The sequence below is a fragment of the Vigna umbellata genome, chromosome 7, assembly GCF_029865625.1.
Source record: "Vigna umbellata cultivar VRB3 chromosome 7, Vumbellata_1.0, whole genome shotgun sequence".
NCBI classification, from domain to species: Eukaryota; Viridiplantae; Streptophyta; class Magnoliopsida; order Fabales; family Fabaceae; genus Vigna; species Vigna umbellata.
In genome coordinates, this window is record NC_142171.1 from 25,243,997 (window position 1) to 25,261,757 (window position 17,761).

Sequence of the window (17,761 nt, forward strand, 5' to 3'; positions counted from 1 at the left end):
AAGTAAATAAGAATTGTTTTCACCAATTCGTGTCAAAGTCTCATAGTTTTTTGAGATTTTTCCATTAGAAAAAGAAGAAAATAACATAATATGAACAAACCACACGTGGGGGTGATTCTGATACTTCAAGTTTCAAAGCTATTTCAAACACTCCTTGTAGCTTCAAAGAAACATCTCACATGAAAGAATCATTAAAGAAAGAAATTATGACCACGATGTTCAAACTTTCAACAAACACCAAAAAGCAAAACCTAGTGGTATAAATACACATCAAACTATTCTCAGTAACCACAAAGTTGTTAAACAAAAACACCACCTTTGAAAACATGGCCACCACAACAACAACATCATCGTCATCATGTGATTTCTCATCCTTGGAATCTATTCAACACTATCTTCTTGAGCTCGAACCAGATTGTTCCAACACTCTCATGAGCGTTTACAGTCACCAAGTTTTGCGTTCTCCAATGTACAAACCACTCCCAAGCCCTACTTCGGAGGTTGTCCATGATGCAGATAATAACTTGTTGATAAAGACGCGTGAGGGTCACGCGCCGCCGGTGTGGAAGCGTTTCCGGGGTGTGAGGCGACGGCCGTGGGGGAAGTTTGCTGCCGAGATAAGGGATCCGAAGAGGAATGGTGCGAGAATTTGGCTTGGAACTTATGAAACTGAAGAAGAAGCTGGTTTGGCTTATGATAGAGCTGCATTTAAGATGCGTGGTAGCAAAGCTAAGTTAAATTTTCCTCATCTTATTGATTCTGATGTGTCTCTGAAACCTGTTAGCATGATGAAAGGTTTGAAGCGAAATAACTTTGAATCTTGTTCATCATTTTCACCTCCTTCAGACACAGTAAAAGAATCGAAAAAGAGGAAAAACTTGGCTGAGTTGTTGAATAAGTTGGCCAAGAACAGAAGACGATTGCAGGTGTTTGAAACCAGTTTATACACAAATGATGTTAATGTTCATCTATGTTTTAATTAGTGTAATTAAGTATGATAATTAGTAAGAGTAGGAAATGTGTGAGCTTTGATAATCATCCTCGTTTTTATTGGATTTTATTGCGTTTGAGTACGTTTATGGATTGCATCATCTCATTCTCTACAATTTTAATTTACATGTAATTTCTTTTAAAAGTAATCTATGTATTGAGCTATTAAAAATTAATCATTAAAGTGAACTAGAAATAATTTTTTATGACGAGTAAAAATGATTTATTATGACAAGTGAACAATACGTTATAAACATATACACCGTAATATGTTCTTACAGTTATAACAGATTTAACGCTTTTTATGACCTAAGAGAAAAATACGTTATAATAAGTTCTTTCTATCTCCTATCATAATACATTCAGTTATTATGACATATTTTTACTTATTAGTCATAATATGATAAATTTATTATGATGGAAATGAATTTATCTGTCATAATTTGTTTTTATAACTTAAATATTTTTACCTGGTTTTAAGAACTAACATATTATGACATATATGTTATAAAAACTTGTTTTTTTTAAATGTTATTACATTTGACATCCAATTAATTTACAATAAATTTTCTATATTATCATCTCATCAAATCATTTATAATCAATATAATATGAAATAAACATATATTCAATTCAACTAACAAAATGAAATTCATTTTAAACATTAAATTGTCTAATAATGTTTAATACATAATTTGTATATCAAACTATATATTAAGTCCAAATATTACATTAATCTACATATACTACTAAATTGTAGTCAAGTTTCTAGAATTTATTAACACTTACAATAAAAGAAGCTCACTTGATCCTAATGTTCAATGTCTGGAATTTTCATTAGAGATGAATCATTACATATCTACAAATAAAATAATAAAATTAAAAAAATATTGTAATAGTTAGTTTTTTAATACCTTACTCCATGACTACTTAAAACCAACTTATTCCCAAACTTAATATTCAATACAACCCTTATAATATTACAATTTTCAATATTAGATAACAATAACCAATCCAACCAATCACTAAAGTTATCAACTCCAAAACATTTTCCATTAACTTAAATGTATTCTTCAATAACCGGTATCTCACACCCAAAATCTCATTTAATAATTTAATCCTACTTCTTCAAATTATTATAATTCATCACATATTTTACGAAACAAATTTCTAGTTATTATAACTCACTGATTCAACTAAATAATGATGATCTTTACACATATACCGTTTTCAAGCCAGAATCCCAAACTCTAATGGAATAACCCACAAACTACAGTAATAGAAAGGGTATCTACTATTTCTTAAAACCCCTTTGTTGGATTTCGGTAGACATTACCTTAGAACAATGTCTTTCGTCCATAGCATGTGGGAGATGACGACAATGGCTTGCAGGCGTGGCGTCAACGAACTGGAGGCTCGTGCGCCAAAACAATAAGAGGAGGTGCTTCGAAAATGAACTCAAACTTCGAGATGAAATGAAGAAAAAGTGAAATTAGAGATTTGCACTATGATATAATATAACCAAGAATCATAGTAAATGATCTAAAACCTATCGTAACACAAGTCACTTTTATCTCTCATAATACAAGTAACTTTTATTACGAAAATGTTATTACACTGTCTATTATATGACATATTTTTTAAAATACGTCATAATATATCTTAGTTTTATTACAAAATTATTACGGGTATTATGATAGATAAATTTCACCTCGTAATAACCCGTAATGAAACCTTTTTTTTTTCATTTATCAAAATTAAAAATTTAACTTTGAATATCAATTAATTAATAATTATTTCTACGATAAAAATTATAATTAATAATTAAAGTATAATTAATAATTAAAGTATAATTAATATAATAACTTCCCACTTAATTCGAATTAAGTTTGATTTTTAATTTTCATCACAAGCAATTGCTATTGTATTATAAAGCCGGTAACAAATACTGTATTTGGGACCCAAATTATTGGTTTTCTTTTTTTATTGAAAAAGCTCAAATTTAAAATCAAATTCAATTAACTTAATTTTTTCCTATTAAAATTAAGATGGGTTACCTTCGATCACTGATTTTCAGTAATGAGAATGACTATACTGTGATTATCATAATGATATATATATATATATATATATATATATATATATATATATATATATATATATGTATGTATGTATGTATATCTATGTATGTATATATAATTGTGTAGACAATTATTTGTTTGGGTAGTTTGGATTTTTGTAATGATTGATTGTCTCTGGAAAAGATTGATCCGGTGGAAAGAATTTTAGATGACACTCCAAGCCCTGAAAAATGTGATAAACATTTATGTTCCATTGAAACAATAAGTAAAGTAACTTTATATAACTATTTTAAAATTTAAATGTATAATCTATAGAAAGTTAAAGCAGTTGTTAATTTATGTCAACATTAACAAATACATAAACTGAAAAACATTTGTGTTCATTTTTTTTAAAATAATAAAAAATAAAAAAATTATTGGTTATCATAATTATAAAAGTAAATATAAATCATTTTTACAGTTAGATAATTTTTTTAATTTTAAAAATAGTTAAACTTAAAAGAACAATCAAATAAAAAAATTAATTTTAAAAACTGGTTTCTTAAAGGATATAATTGATAAAATAAATATTTTAATTAAAAAATTACTTAAATAATAAAAATGATATATATATGATGTGTATAATAGACGTCATATGGTGTTTCTTTTGTTTGAGTGTGTTTGGATTGGACCCTCTTCGTGTTGGTGACGTGTGAGAGAATCTTGAGAGGTTCAAAGAATCAGAATTCATTCACTGCAGATGGGCCATGCTTGCTGTTGTATGTGTCGCTTTTGAAATAACACTTTTGTTTTCTCTGTTGTAATAAAGCTAACATGCATTCAGTGTACAATTTCTTACTATCCTAAATCTATTACAAGCACTTCACTCAAGTGTACTGGGTATGTAAAAAGGAGGTCGACTAAGAACACACAAATATTAATAATGATATGCGAGTTTAATAAATTGATATTATTTTTTATCCAAAATTTTGAGGTAAAAGTTAATGAATTTTCATTTTTATGTAATATTCTACTTTTTATTTCTGTTAAATTAAATGTGAGAGTTAAACTCACTTAAATTTTTAAAATTTTTAATAAACAATGATACCTCTATTTAAATTTTCATTTAAGTTCAAAACTGTATGATATACAGGATAGACTGAACGATTAACACTCAGGACCGTTCGATTCATCTGTTACATCAACAATGGTCGACCAGGTTAAATGATTTTATTTTATGTTGGGTTATAATTGGGTCAGCGTTTAAGTTATTATTGGACCAATAATTCAGCAGATGATAAAATAACAGTAGAATGATTAAAAGATATTAATTAAAGATATCTTATTAAAAATATTGATAAGTTGTTTATGAGTAACTAACCGAAGAATGTTTCATCCTACACCTCCAACATCTCATCCTGCACCTCCAAAAATTCTATTTTTAACCTTCTGACATCCTGCACCTCCAATCTTTTTAAAAATTTCATTTTTAACTTTCTTCTCTTTCTAATTAAAGACATTTTATTTTCTTCTCTTTTTCTATTAAAGACACTCTACACCACCTTAATAATAATTCTAATTTAATTTAAAATTTAAATATTATTTAATATAATTTTATATTTTAATAATTATTAAAATATGATTTATATTATAATAATAATTATATTAAAAAAATAAAAATAAAATAATTAAAATAAAAATAAAACAATAATAATAATATAAAATTTGACTTAATATATTAAAATATATTAAATTATATTAAAATATTAAAATAAATTAAACAATTATTAAATTGTAAATAAAAACAAAAAATTTTAAAAACTTGTTATCGAAAATCAGTTTTGTTTTTTATTTAAAATTTAATCAATATTTATTTTAACTAAATATTATAGCATTATTTATTATATTTTTATATTTTAATAATTATTAAAATATAATTTATACTTTTATAATAGTTTTATTAAAAATTAAAAATAAAAATAACTAAAATAATATTAAAAATCACATTTAATATATTTAAATATATTAAATTATATTAAAATATTAAACTAAATTAAATAATTATTAAAATTAAAATAAAAATCAAAATTTTAGAAAAATTTATTTATCGGATATCCACTACCCGATTATAAATTTATCGGACGTCAATATCCGACTAACGTTTGTAAAATTTTACTTTTTATTTAAATTTTAATAATTATTTAATTTAATTTAATATTTTGATATAATTTAATATATTTAAATATATTTAATGTGATTTTTAATATAATTTTTACTTTTATTACTTTTACTCTTATTTTAGTTATTATTATTTTCATTTTTTAATAAAACTATTATAAAAATATAAATCATATTTTAATAATTATTAAAATATAAAAATATAATAAATAATGCTATAACTTTAATTAAATTAAATATTCATTAAATTTTAAATAAAAATTTTCGATAACAAATTTTTAAAAGTTTTTGTTTTTATTTACAATTTAATAATTGTTTAATTTATTTTAATATTTTAATATAATTTAATATATTTGAATATATTAAGTCAAATTTTATATTATTATTATTATTTTATTTTTATTTTTATTTTTATTTTTTTAATATAACTATTATTATAATATAAATCATATTTTAATAATTATTAAAATATAAAATTATATTAAATAATATTTAAATTTGAAATTAAATTAGAAATAATTTTAAGGTGGTGTAGAGTGTCTTTAATAAAAAAGAGAAGAAAATAAAAAGATAGTTATTAAAATATCTTTAATAAGAAAGAGAAAAAAGTTAAAAATTGGAGGTGCAGGATGTCAGAAGGTTAAAAATGGAATTTTTGGAGGTGCAGAATGAGATGTTGGAGGTGTAGGATGAAGCACTCCTAACCGAATCCAAAGATAAGTTTGTTTCTATTTTATTGGATGGGTGTTGCTCCCTCCACCCCCACACGTCTCTTCCTCCACCTCCCCTTTACTATTTTGCCCCTTCCTCCACCTTTCCTTTACTATTTTGCCCCTCAGTAAAATTTTATTTTTAAAATTATTGTTTTTTAATTTTACTCATTTATAACATATTTCACTGATAACCTACGTAGTTCCTTGTATGAGTAAAATATTTTTCTGCAAAGCTTGATGATCGTGAAAAGAATTATTAAGCAATCTTCCTCTTGTTCTCGGTGCAGTACGTGGTGCAGTGCGTTTGTGGTGTAATGTCCTTGTCGTGGTTCCTCTCCATGTACGTAGTCATAATCCTTCCAATAATCCTAAACCCTAAACCCTTCCCATACTTCCAATAATCCTTTTAATATCCAAGCCTATAATCTTTCGCATGAGCCGCAAAACGTAGTAAAATAAAAACGAAACGTAAAAGGAACACTGCCTGGACGGATGACATCCTTCAACGGATGTCAACATCCGTTTAAGGCGAAACGGATGTCGACATCCGTTTATGTGAATTTCGAGAGGAACTAGGTTGTTATTATATGAAGCAAACATTTTTTGGTCTTACTGCGAATTACAGTGACCTTTTATTATTATGAATTTAATTTAATTTTAGTTTTCTCTTTGAGGGTATTGCTTGATCCTTTAGTTTTCCAAATTTCCTTTTGCAGGTTCTGAAATTATTAGGCTTTCATCTCAGACAGAGTGTTGTGAAAAATGATAGATCTAAGCACGCTCAATCCCGCACAGATTACCGTGCTGGGATCCGCGTTTTGTGTTATGCTTTCCATGCATTTCACATCGCAGTTATTGTCTCAACATCTCTTCTATTGGAAGAATCCAAAAGAGCAAAAGGCTATTATCATCATCATTCTCATGGCTCCCCTTTGTGGGTCTCTTGGATATTAGAGGAAGCAAAGAGTTTTTCACCTTTTTGGAGTCAGTCAAAGAATGTTATGAAGCTTTGGTCATTGCCAAGTTTTTGGCTTTGATGTATAGTTACTTGAACATATCAATGAGTGGAAACATTGTGCCGGATGAAATTAAAGGCAGGGAAATTCACCACTCTTTTCCCATGACACTTTTTCACATGTGGCTACTTATAACTATGCTAAACTTTTGGGGAGAATGGATTTTTTCTTCTCACAAGAAATTTACATTTTGTGAATGACGTTAATGATGTCATGGTATTCATAGTTCTGTAAATTGATCTTTTGCAGCCTCGTACTGTTCACCTGGACTACCGTAATTTGAAGCTTCTAAATTATTGGACATGGCAATTTGTTGTTATCCGTCCAGTATGTTCCATTCTGATGATAGCATTGCAGTTACTTGGGCTGTATCCAACTTGGTTGAGCTGGACATTCACCGTCATCCTCAACATATCTGTGTCGTTAGCCTTGTATTCTCTGGTGGTCTTTTACCATGTGTTTGCTAAAGAACTGGCACCACACACGCCTCTAGCGAAATTCTTGTGTATCAAAGGAATTGTTTTCTTCTGCTTTTGGCAGGTAAACTCCTTACCCTTTATAGTCATAACATAAGCTGAGTTAAATGACCACCTAAAGAAGATCTCGAGCCAAAAATAGCAGCAGAGAGTCGCAGACCCCTCCCTGTTAGAGGAATATAAATACTACAATTTTTGAACTGCAAAACTTGCTGATCTTATAATGCTGGTTGGTATGGTCTTTTCTTTACATGAAAAAAAAAACTAAAAACTAAAAACCTGTGTTTACATATAGAATCGATACAAATAATTAGGCTAGTTACGGATGTCGACATCCGTTTCGCCTTAAACGGATGTTGACATCCGTTGAAGGATGTCATCCGTCCAGGCAGTGTTCCTTTTACGTTTCGTTTTGCGGCTCATGCGAAGCATTATAGGCTTGGATATTAAAAGGATTATTGGAAGTATGGGAAGGGTTTAGGGTTTAGGATTATTGGAAGGATTATGACTACGTACCTGGAGAGGAACCACGACAAGGACACTACACCACAAACGCACTGCACCACGTAGTGCACCGAGAACAAGAGGAAGATTGCTTGATAATTCTTTTCACGATCATCAAGCTTTGCAGAAAAATATTTTACTCATACAAGGAACTACGTAGGTTATCAGTGAAATATGTTATAAATGAGTAAAATTAAAAAACAATAATTTTAAAAATAAAATTTTACTGAGGGACAAAATAGTAAAGGAAAAGTGGAGGAAGGGACAAAATAGTAAAGAGGAGGTGGAGGAAGAGACGTGTGGAGGTGGAGGGAGCAACACCCTTATTGGATCCATGTTAGTTTAGGATCCATGAAATGACTTACAAAATATAAGGTCAAGACCAAAAATCAGTAAATTCGACCAGATCTCAAATACTCAATTATAATAAACAATTTACTAAACTACGTTTAACTAATCGTTCGAAACCGGCGACTCAAGCATATAGGAAGATCACAGCAGAAAACTAAATCTCTTAGTCCTACACGTACCCATACTGAAACAAAAACATTTCAAAATATAGCTGTGTAAAATATACAAATTTCAAATTAAATTTGCTTTGCAGGGACGAATAGAACGACCACGGGATGCTTTAAAACACGAACCTGGGGAAGGCTCATCTTCTAAACGAACGTCATGAGATAAAACTATAAAGAAAAAAAAAACTTGTATAGTATTTTAACATTATTTAATAGTTTATATAAATCAATTACAAATATATCATATACAAGTATACTTTGATATTTTAAAGTTTTTCAAGATTTAAACCAAAAGAAAATACACAGTTTGAAATCATGCTCAGATACAGTATAGGAATTAATTTAATTTGGTAATTTTGTAGAAATTAAAAATTAGATCTCGATTATGATGAGAAGAATAGTAGCTCGTAGGACCTGAACGTGCAGGATTTTTTTTCCTTGGAAGTAAGTCTTATTTTCTAAATAAATAATTGTTGGAATTGGTCCTACTATTTTATTTTTATTTTAACATAACTCGTGCAGTCTAGAATGGCTTGACATGATGTAGAGTTGAATTTAATGTTATAATATAACACATTATGTTTGGAGTTGTTGAAAATTTAATTACATGTTAGAAATCTGGAAACTGGTTGAATTATATATTTAACAGTTGGATATTGATGCTAATTGTTGAAACAAATTGCTGGAAGATTGTTTAGTTTTCTTGTTCTTTTTAATCTAATTTGGCTTCAAGTACAAATATACTAATGTTATAAAACAATAATTTATATTAAATTAGTTATTTAAATATTTTTTAATGTGAAGTTTTGTATTATTATATAAGTAATTAGTATTTATTTTTTTTAAAATAAGTAATTTTTTATGAATTTATATATTTGTAGATAACTACATACAAATTTATTCATAAATAATTTTATATGAATATAATTATTCATAAATTTATTTGTATATAATTAATTACATATTTGTCTGTAGTTATTTATAGATTTACATGTAAGTAATTATTATAGAAATCTGTAAGTAATTATATATAGATTCGTAGATAATGTTAATTATTGTTATTTTATTATAGATTTTTGTCCATAGATAATTTGTACCTAATACTGTTTTATTTATATAAATTTTAGTCACAAATAATTACATTTTTTTTAGTGATCACATTCATTTTAGTTTAAGAAAGAATTAAAAAAAGTTGTTAATATTACTCGAAATGAGTTTTAATATGTTACCAATAATATTAATAAGTAGCAAGTTAACAAGTTAATCTCTGTAAAAAAAATGAAAAACCAAATTAGTCATTGTCATCAATAATTAGGTTTAATATCTCAATAGGTCCCTATTTTTGTTCAGAATTTGAAATAGGTCCCTTTATTTTTTGTCGTCTCAATTGGGTCCTTATTTTTGTTAATTTGATGCAAATAAATCCTTTCCGTCAATTTCATCAAACGGCGTTAATGAATGTGTGATGTGGCCTTACACGTGTCAATACTGTCCTCAGGCCACGTCACACGTTCATTAACGCCGTTTGATGAAATTGACGGAAAAGATTTATTTGCATCAAATTAACAAAAATAAAGACTCAATTCAGAGCCATAAAATAAAGGGATCTATTTCAAATTCTGAACAAAAATAGGGACCTATTGAGACATTAAACCTCAATAATTAAATAGAATCAAGTTACAAAACATGTGAAGGTTCATAATTTGATTTGTGGAATAATGTCTTTCCTTTTATTTTAACTTTATTACAATGAAGAGTCTGCAAATAAAAGCCATTCATCGTATCTCAAAAGAAATTCGAAATAAATTTAAATATGGTTAGTGAATAAGTAATATTAAAAAAAGATAATTATGAATAAAAAATAAATATAAATACGTATTATTGAAGTTTCTAAGTGAAAATCTACATCTCACCGACATGAGAGATGCATAAGTCAAAGAAAGAACTGGAAAAAATTGGCTGAGATGTTGAATATGTTGGGTGTCGATAGAAACATGTACAAGTGTTTGAAATGTTTTTTCATGCAAAAGCTGCCATTAAATAAAATAAAAAGTGGAAATTAATTTATGTTTAAGCTTTTTTTAATTTTGCAATTAAGTTTAATGAAGTAATTTCGTTGAACTAATTAATTATTGATAAAAATAAAGGTTATGTGATTTTCTGTCCCTTTTTAATTTTCTTTTACCATTTGATGTTTACATCAAGATGAGAATGGTACATAAATATTCAATATATACAAAAATATGTATTATAGAGTTGTTATTTGGACGAATATATTAACAAATAAGAATTTCTTTTTCTCAAATTTATTATATTAATTGTTGTATCATCGTTTATCCTTTTCTTTCATAAACACAAATTGATTATTATCTGTAGTTACTAATTAATTGTAATAAAATTGGTGACCAATGAGATGCTTTGTTACATCACCCAAACAAGGAAAGAATATTATGTCATTTTCTTTGGGTGGCATATCCCATATTTTATTCTATCAAATTCTCTTTATTGGATTCGATGAATTATTAAATATATCAACATGCTTTTATTGGAATATGAGATGTCGTTCTTAGTTTTATTTTATTTTAAAAATTAGAAAACCCTATTGAATTTGAACATGATTTACACAGTCTTGAATATAAAAAAATCGTAATGATTCTAATACATCCAAACCTGGGTTAGTTATCACAAAAATGTTGTTTAACTTTGATGTTCAAAGAGGATTATGGATTTGACTATACTTTTTCATTTTCTCATTGTATTTCATTGACTGTACTATTCTCATTTAGGAATAGATATATTTTTATTTGTATAATTGAAATATTTATTAAATATTTTATTTATATAATAAAAAATCAAGTAAATAAAATGTTTTATTTATAACACAAAACATTAGGATAAATAAAATATACTATTATCGTGAAGAAAATTATATTTTCTTTTTCTAATTTTTCATTCTTTCATTGTTTAATTCATTAAAGTGTGATGTAATTAACGCTGTGTTTTAACAAGTTTTATTATTTATGTAATATATCACTAAAAGATATTTTTGTGGTGTATTGCAATGTTTCTAATTGATAATTATAAGTTAAGATTGTACAAAATATAAGTTTTACATTAAAAAAAATCACACATATTATATCAATTTTGGGTATTCTTTGCTAAGGGATATATTACAAAGGAGGTTGAGTTATAATCAATGTCATATGTCCCTCAACAAAGGATATTACATTAGTTATAACCCAAAATCGATGTAATATTTTCCTTAACGAGGAATACTTTATCGGTTAAATTAAAAACTGATGCAACGATAATACACTTTTACATGAATTAAGTAACCAATGATATATGTACCAGATGTTTTAAATTGGTAGTATTTACATCAAATTTTTAACTCATGTAAAATTTTTCGTATAAACGATATTATGTGTTGTTTGTAATAATGATTGCTCAAAACTTAAATCGAAACTGTGTGATGATCATTATCGCTTAAACAAACATGGTGACACTTGTGCAATAATACTCAATATATTATTCATCACTTGAGTGTTGTTCAAAGTCAACTTGATGCTCAAGCAAAAACTAAAAAAAAAAAAAGAAGAAAACCAACATCGATGCATAACAAATGAATAATTCATTCTAATTAATTTTAACCCTCTTCACATATTTTAAACACCAAATACAATCCATTTTTCATGAAAACTTATATATGAACCAATTTAAACTTAAAGTGACTAGTCAAACTGCCAATTGATTTCAAAACCATAACTCCATCTAATTTTAATGCAAAGGAAAAATCAACTTCAATCCAACCATCATTACATTCCAATACATCTAAACTATATTAATAAACTTTTGTTAACCATGAGGTAGTTTTTTTTGTTCAAAAAACATATCTAGCAAAAAAAAGAGTTCCTAGTAAGTTAAGAAAATCTCTAAAACGTTAACACACATAACCGAAGGAAAAAATAAATATATAATCAATTGTAGGAGAATAAGAACATTCCTAAATTAAGATTATGGTTGACGTATCTTTGATCTATTTGTTACTACCTTCTTAGAAGTATAATATGATGATGGAACAAATGTCTAACTAGTTGAGAATCTTAAAATAAGGTTTAAATGCGTTAACTGTTTAGAGATAACATTTTAGTTTTGAAACTAAAAACAAATTGTCTTAACCTATATATAATATTTTTCAAAAGACATTTTTATTCTTCAATTGCTTTAAAATCATATCATAGTATAAATAAATTAGGTATTACAATTGTAACTAAATGTAAATCTTGTTTTTGTAAAAATATTTTTCACCTTTATTTTTAAAAGTATTTTAGTTTTAAGCTCAGACAAACTCATTCATTTGTTAATTTATAAGAGCTCTTTAATTAAGTTTTCTATACTTGTTGTAATTTAAACTAACATAAATGTATTTTCTATTTAAGTTATAGCTTTAACTATATTGATTTAAATTACAATCAACATAAAAATTCCTTATAGGATATTTGTTTTTCCATGCTCAACTATTATTGTTTTTTCTTCATATGTTCTCTACCTCTTTTTTAATTGCACTCATTACTAGACTATGAGATAATTACGAGATTACTATGTGTTTACGAACAACTATTACAAGATTACGAGTCATTATTGCAAGACGATAACTTGTAAGATTGTCACTTTTTATATTAAGGAATCTAAATGTGAATTTAACACATTGACTAAAGATGAAAAGGTTGAAACATATAAGAAAGAAGGCCTGTAAATTCATTCTTCTAATATTTTTTATTGGATGTGTGTCATTCTCTTACGTAGGTTTGACCTATGTCTTATAGTTGTTGAATTTCTCTAATGAATCTCCTCTAGATAGACCTATTAGTATCAAAGTTGATGGTTTGTTTTAATGATTGACTCAAATAAGCTTTAAGATTTTATGTTAGAGGTGGTATCATGCTATCTTATATGGACAACTCATACCTCAATTGATGATAAACATTCATAGTCTATACTAGTAAGAAAATATCAATAGTTAGAGCCAAGTTTGTCTTGGGGTTCAAATCAAACAAAAATAAATATATCAATGATGTGGTAAAATCAAACCGTAGTTAGAATAAGAGGAAGTGTAGATAAATAGGTGATAGAAACCCATGATAAAATCCAACCTACACTTAAGGAAAGACAATTAAAAATTCAAAAATAAATTGAAAGTCACATATATATTGAGTAAAAAGGAGAAAGTTAAGTGACATATAAAATATATAAATGTGTTTCTAAAGAAGATTTTAAATAAAAGTATTATGTTATGATGTAGTAAAAATGATTACAAAGAATACTCATAACTAAAAAATGTTTTCATTCAAGAAAAATTGTCAATATAAAAAGACTTTACAATGAAAAATTATTAAAAGTCTTAGTTGTGAATTAACTTAAGGAAAAACAAAAAAGTTAAATTCTATACAAAAAGAAAACTCACAATTCGAAAATAAAAGATGTTGAAAAACCACTACAAAATTTTTAGAACTACACAAAAAGAAAGTTTGAACAAAGATAATATAAAAAATCTAACTTTTTATATTAGTTATTTTTCTCACCAACATAGAAGATAATAATAAAATTAAGATCTTGTGTATTATTTAGCATCTATTTGAAAACCGCCTTTCTTTTTATGACAGAACAACGAGAGATGGAGTGTTACATACAACCTGCTTGTATAACTTCACAAACATACTAATCCAAGCAAGCAAAATGAAAAAGACAAAAAGTTAAGAAGGAAAACAGGTTCCTCTTCTCTCGGCGGCTGCGACAGAAGAAACATTATCGGTGAGGTTTTACGTGTTTCACATGTTCTTCCAAATACATGCATGTTCATGTCTCTCTTCTTCAAACACGTATACACTTTCTTTCATAATAATCTCCCAAAGGAAATTGTGACTTGGGAGAAGTAGAATGATCTACATCACAAATTTCTCACCATAGTTAACTTATTCGGTATTCAAAATACGAATTAATTATATTTATTTTTCTTAACATTTTTTAATTTGTACTATTTCTTTTACTATTTATTCTTTATAAGCTACCAAAGTTTCCTTTTGAACGCTAAGAAAAGTGTGTGAAAGAGTGAATCGATCGACAGTTTCTTCACAAGGAAGAATGCTTCCTATTCTCATGAGGGAATCTATGAAATTTCAAAGTCTCATTATATATATATATATATATATATATATATATATATATATATATATATATATATGCTTGTTTCTTTTAGACAAAATACCAAAATTTGGAGATTTATGCCCATCATGTTAAGTGTTTAAATATATTCTAGTCAAAGATATCTGACATTTGATAATTTCGAGAAGAATAAAACATAACTACTTTATATATATATATATATATATATATATATATATATATATATATATATATATATATATATATATATATTGAAGTAGTAAACGTGTTAAAATATAAATAAAATTATTTATTAATATTATGAATGTATAACAACACACGTAATTAAGATTACTCTAATTAATACAGCCAGTTTATCTTTCAATGCTACTATTCCTCTAAATTTCAAAGAACCAATCCACATGATCAATAGTAAAATAATGAAATAGCGTAATTCTAAATTCAGTTTCAAAACGCAAACAAAAAAAAGAAAATAAATCTCAAACCCAGTGGTATAAATATTCAAGACATGAACAGGTTAAAAGAAGAAAACAAACATCATCATACATCACTCACCATCGTCGTCCAAAACATGGATGCTAGAACATGTTATGATTTTTCTTCGTTGCAATCTCTTCAATATCTACTTGAGCTTGAACATGGTTCCACACACTTGGACTCTAATGGCATGGAAAATATCATCGATGAGAAGAAAGTGTCTGGAAGAGAACAGCCTAGGGCAGCGCGTGAAGTTCACGCGCCTCCCCAATGGAAGCGATATAGGGGTGTGAGACGGCGGCCGTGGGGGAAGTTCGCGGCGGAGATAAGAGATCCAAAGAAAAATGGAGCTAGGGTTTGGCTTGGGACTTATGTAACTGAAGAAGAAGCAGGTTTAGCTTATGATAGAGCTGCTTTCAAAATACATGGAAGTAAAGCTAAGTTAAATTTTCCTAATTCTTTTGGTGGTGATGTATTATCATCATCAGAGCCATTGAAAAAAATAGAAACAAGCAAGAAAAAGAAAACTTTAGTTCATTTGTTGAATAAGTTGGCGAAGAACAAAAAAAGAGCTGGGTTTAAAAGTTCTGAGATTTTAGATCAAATTTGTTCTTGAGAGTTAATCTAAATGTTCTATCTTTATATATGAAATTTTCAGATTCCAGAATACAAATCACAAAATGGTGTTTTCTGAATTCAAAGGTAGTGATTCAGTATTCCAAAAATGTGGATCGAGTTAAATTGCATATATATATATATATATATATATATACACTTTATATTTTTATGTAGCATACAATTAAATGTTATTGTTTGTTTTTATAATCTTTAAAATTTAAATCTCATATACCACAAACTTTAAGTTTTTAACTAGATATATGACATTTTCTAATTATCTTGGACCAAATATTATCATATATAGGCCAATAGTTGTTGATACTTAAATTGCATAAAAATTGAGTAAAAGAAAAAAAAAACATTTAATCATTAGAAATATAAGGACAAAAAAATGGTATTAAACCTTAATCAATCAAACATATGGATGATTTTTCCTTATTTCATACATACGTACATACTTGATTTCTATTCTTGGCTAACCTATTAAGCAAATCAGCTAGGTTTGTCCTCTTCTTTGACCCTTGTGGCTGTGAACCATCCTCCGCCGCAGACAAAGGTGGCAAACAAGCCTCCGGCAGGTTTGGCTTCCGAGCAACTCCCGCCACTCCCACTCTCTCCGGCGGCGCGTGGGATCCAATCAGGTGTGGAAAATTCAACTTTGCTTTGCTACCTCTCATCTTGAAAGCAGCCCTATCATAAGCCAAACCTGCTTCCTCTTCAGTCTCATACGTTCCCAGCCAAACCCTTCCATGTTTTCTCTTCGGATCCCATATCTCTGCCGCGAACTTCCCCCATGGCCGCCTCCTCACTCCTCGGAAGTGCTTCCACTTCGGCGGCGCGTGCTCCTCACGCGGTGCCACAGGTGCTTCCATTTTGCATGCAAATAATTGAGTCGCGTCATTGACATGGCAAGGGTTCGCTATAGGATTCTCGTACGAGGACGAGTAAAAGGTTTCTTGGTCGGAAACATTTACAAGAATGTGGGGATCGTGTTCAAGCTCGAATGATTGAACACCTGAAGACAAATCATTGGCCATGTTTTTGAAGATAATGCTAATGAAACTGTTTAGTTTTTTCTTTCCCCTTTTCGTGTTTTTTTCTTCTTTTTCCGAATCTGCTTTTGCAGTTTTGGGAAGAACAATGCTTGTATTTATACCATTCTGGTTTTTGGTGGTTTTGTAGTTTTCTTTTAGAAGGATGAATAACGATATTAACATGTGTTTTTCATACATATTTATCTTTTACAGTCACATATAAAATGACATCAATATAAATTATAATAATTATTACACTGTTCAAGATTTTTTAATTATTATATTTTCAAAATCTAGTTTTACATTAAGAAGCTTCTTTCACCGAAATCATGTAGTACTTCAAAATTATTTAATGCTCTTTTGTATAAAGCAAGTAAAATTGATTTCATATATATTTTGAGAAAAACTATTGATTAGGGTAAATATACTATAAAAATCCATTAAATATAAACTAATTTAGAGACAATTAATCATTGATTTAATCTGTTTGAGAAATTGTAGATTATTACTTTCAAACTATGATATATTGTTATCGAATTTGAACTAGTCATAAATTCGTTTTCAAAATTAAGATTTTAGATACTTTAAATTATTCTTTAATTATTATAATTAGTAACTCATTTTTTTTAATTATTATAGTAATAATATATAACAAAATTAAAATTGAGTATCTCATGAAAAAATGTGGTGTAAAAAGTTAAACTTAAAGTAAATTTTTCGTTACCAAATTTCACTGTTTATCTACAGAACATGTTATCTTAAATATCAAACTAAGTGCTGCCCCCATTGGCCTGTGGTTTTCAAATTACCATTTTCTTTTGATTATTATTGGAGAATGATTACTTTCTTTGATGCTTCGGATAATAGCATTCAAACTTGAGCTGGCAATAGCTTGTTTTTATAAATTTACTTCACTTTCATTGACTCAGAAAAAATTCCAAAACAGTGAAAATATAATAATAAAATGTTCATCTCTGTATAACAGCTTTGCCTC

At 27.6% G+C, this 17,761-nt stretch overlaps 3 protein-coding genes and 1 pseudogene across 3 annotated transcripts; 3 read left to right on the forward strand and 1 right to left on the reverse strand.

The window, feature by feature from the left end:
* Nucleotides 1-310: 310 nt before the first annotated feature.
* Nucleotides 311-1,091, forward strand: LOC124820331 (ethylene-responsive transcription factor 2-like). Its single transcript, XM_047292001.2, has one exon. It carries the CDS (start codon nt 327-329, stop codon nt 981-983), a length of 657 nt encoding a protein of 218 aa, XP_047147957.1. The 5' UTR covers nt 311-326; the 3' UTR covers nt 984-1,091.
* Nucleotides 1,092-6,573: 5,482 nt separating this feature from the next.
* LOC148195556 (uncharacterized) lies at nt 6,574-8,616 on the forward strand (annotated as a pseudogene).
* Nucleotides 8,617-15,209: 6,593 nt separating this feature from the next.
* On the forward strand, nt 15,210-15,731 carry LOC124848010 (ethylene-responsive transcription factor 1B-like). Its single transcript, XM_047325614.2, has one exon. It carries the CDS (start codon nt 15,210-15,212, stop codon nt 15,729-15,731), a length of 522 nt encoding a protein of 173 aa, XP_047181570.2.
* A 442-nt stretch (nt 15,732-16,173) lies between these two features.
* Nucleotides 16,174-16,770, reverse strand: LOC124848011 (ethylene-responsive transcription factor 2-like). Its single transcript, XM_088095541.1, has one exon. The coding sequence runs from the start codon at nt 16,768-16,770 to the stop codon at nt 16,174-16,176; it is 597 nt and encodes a 198-aa protein (XP_087951667.1).
* Nucleotides 16,771-17,761: the final 991 nt, after the last annotated feature.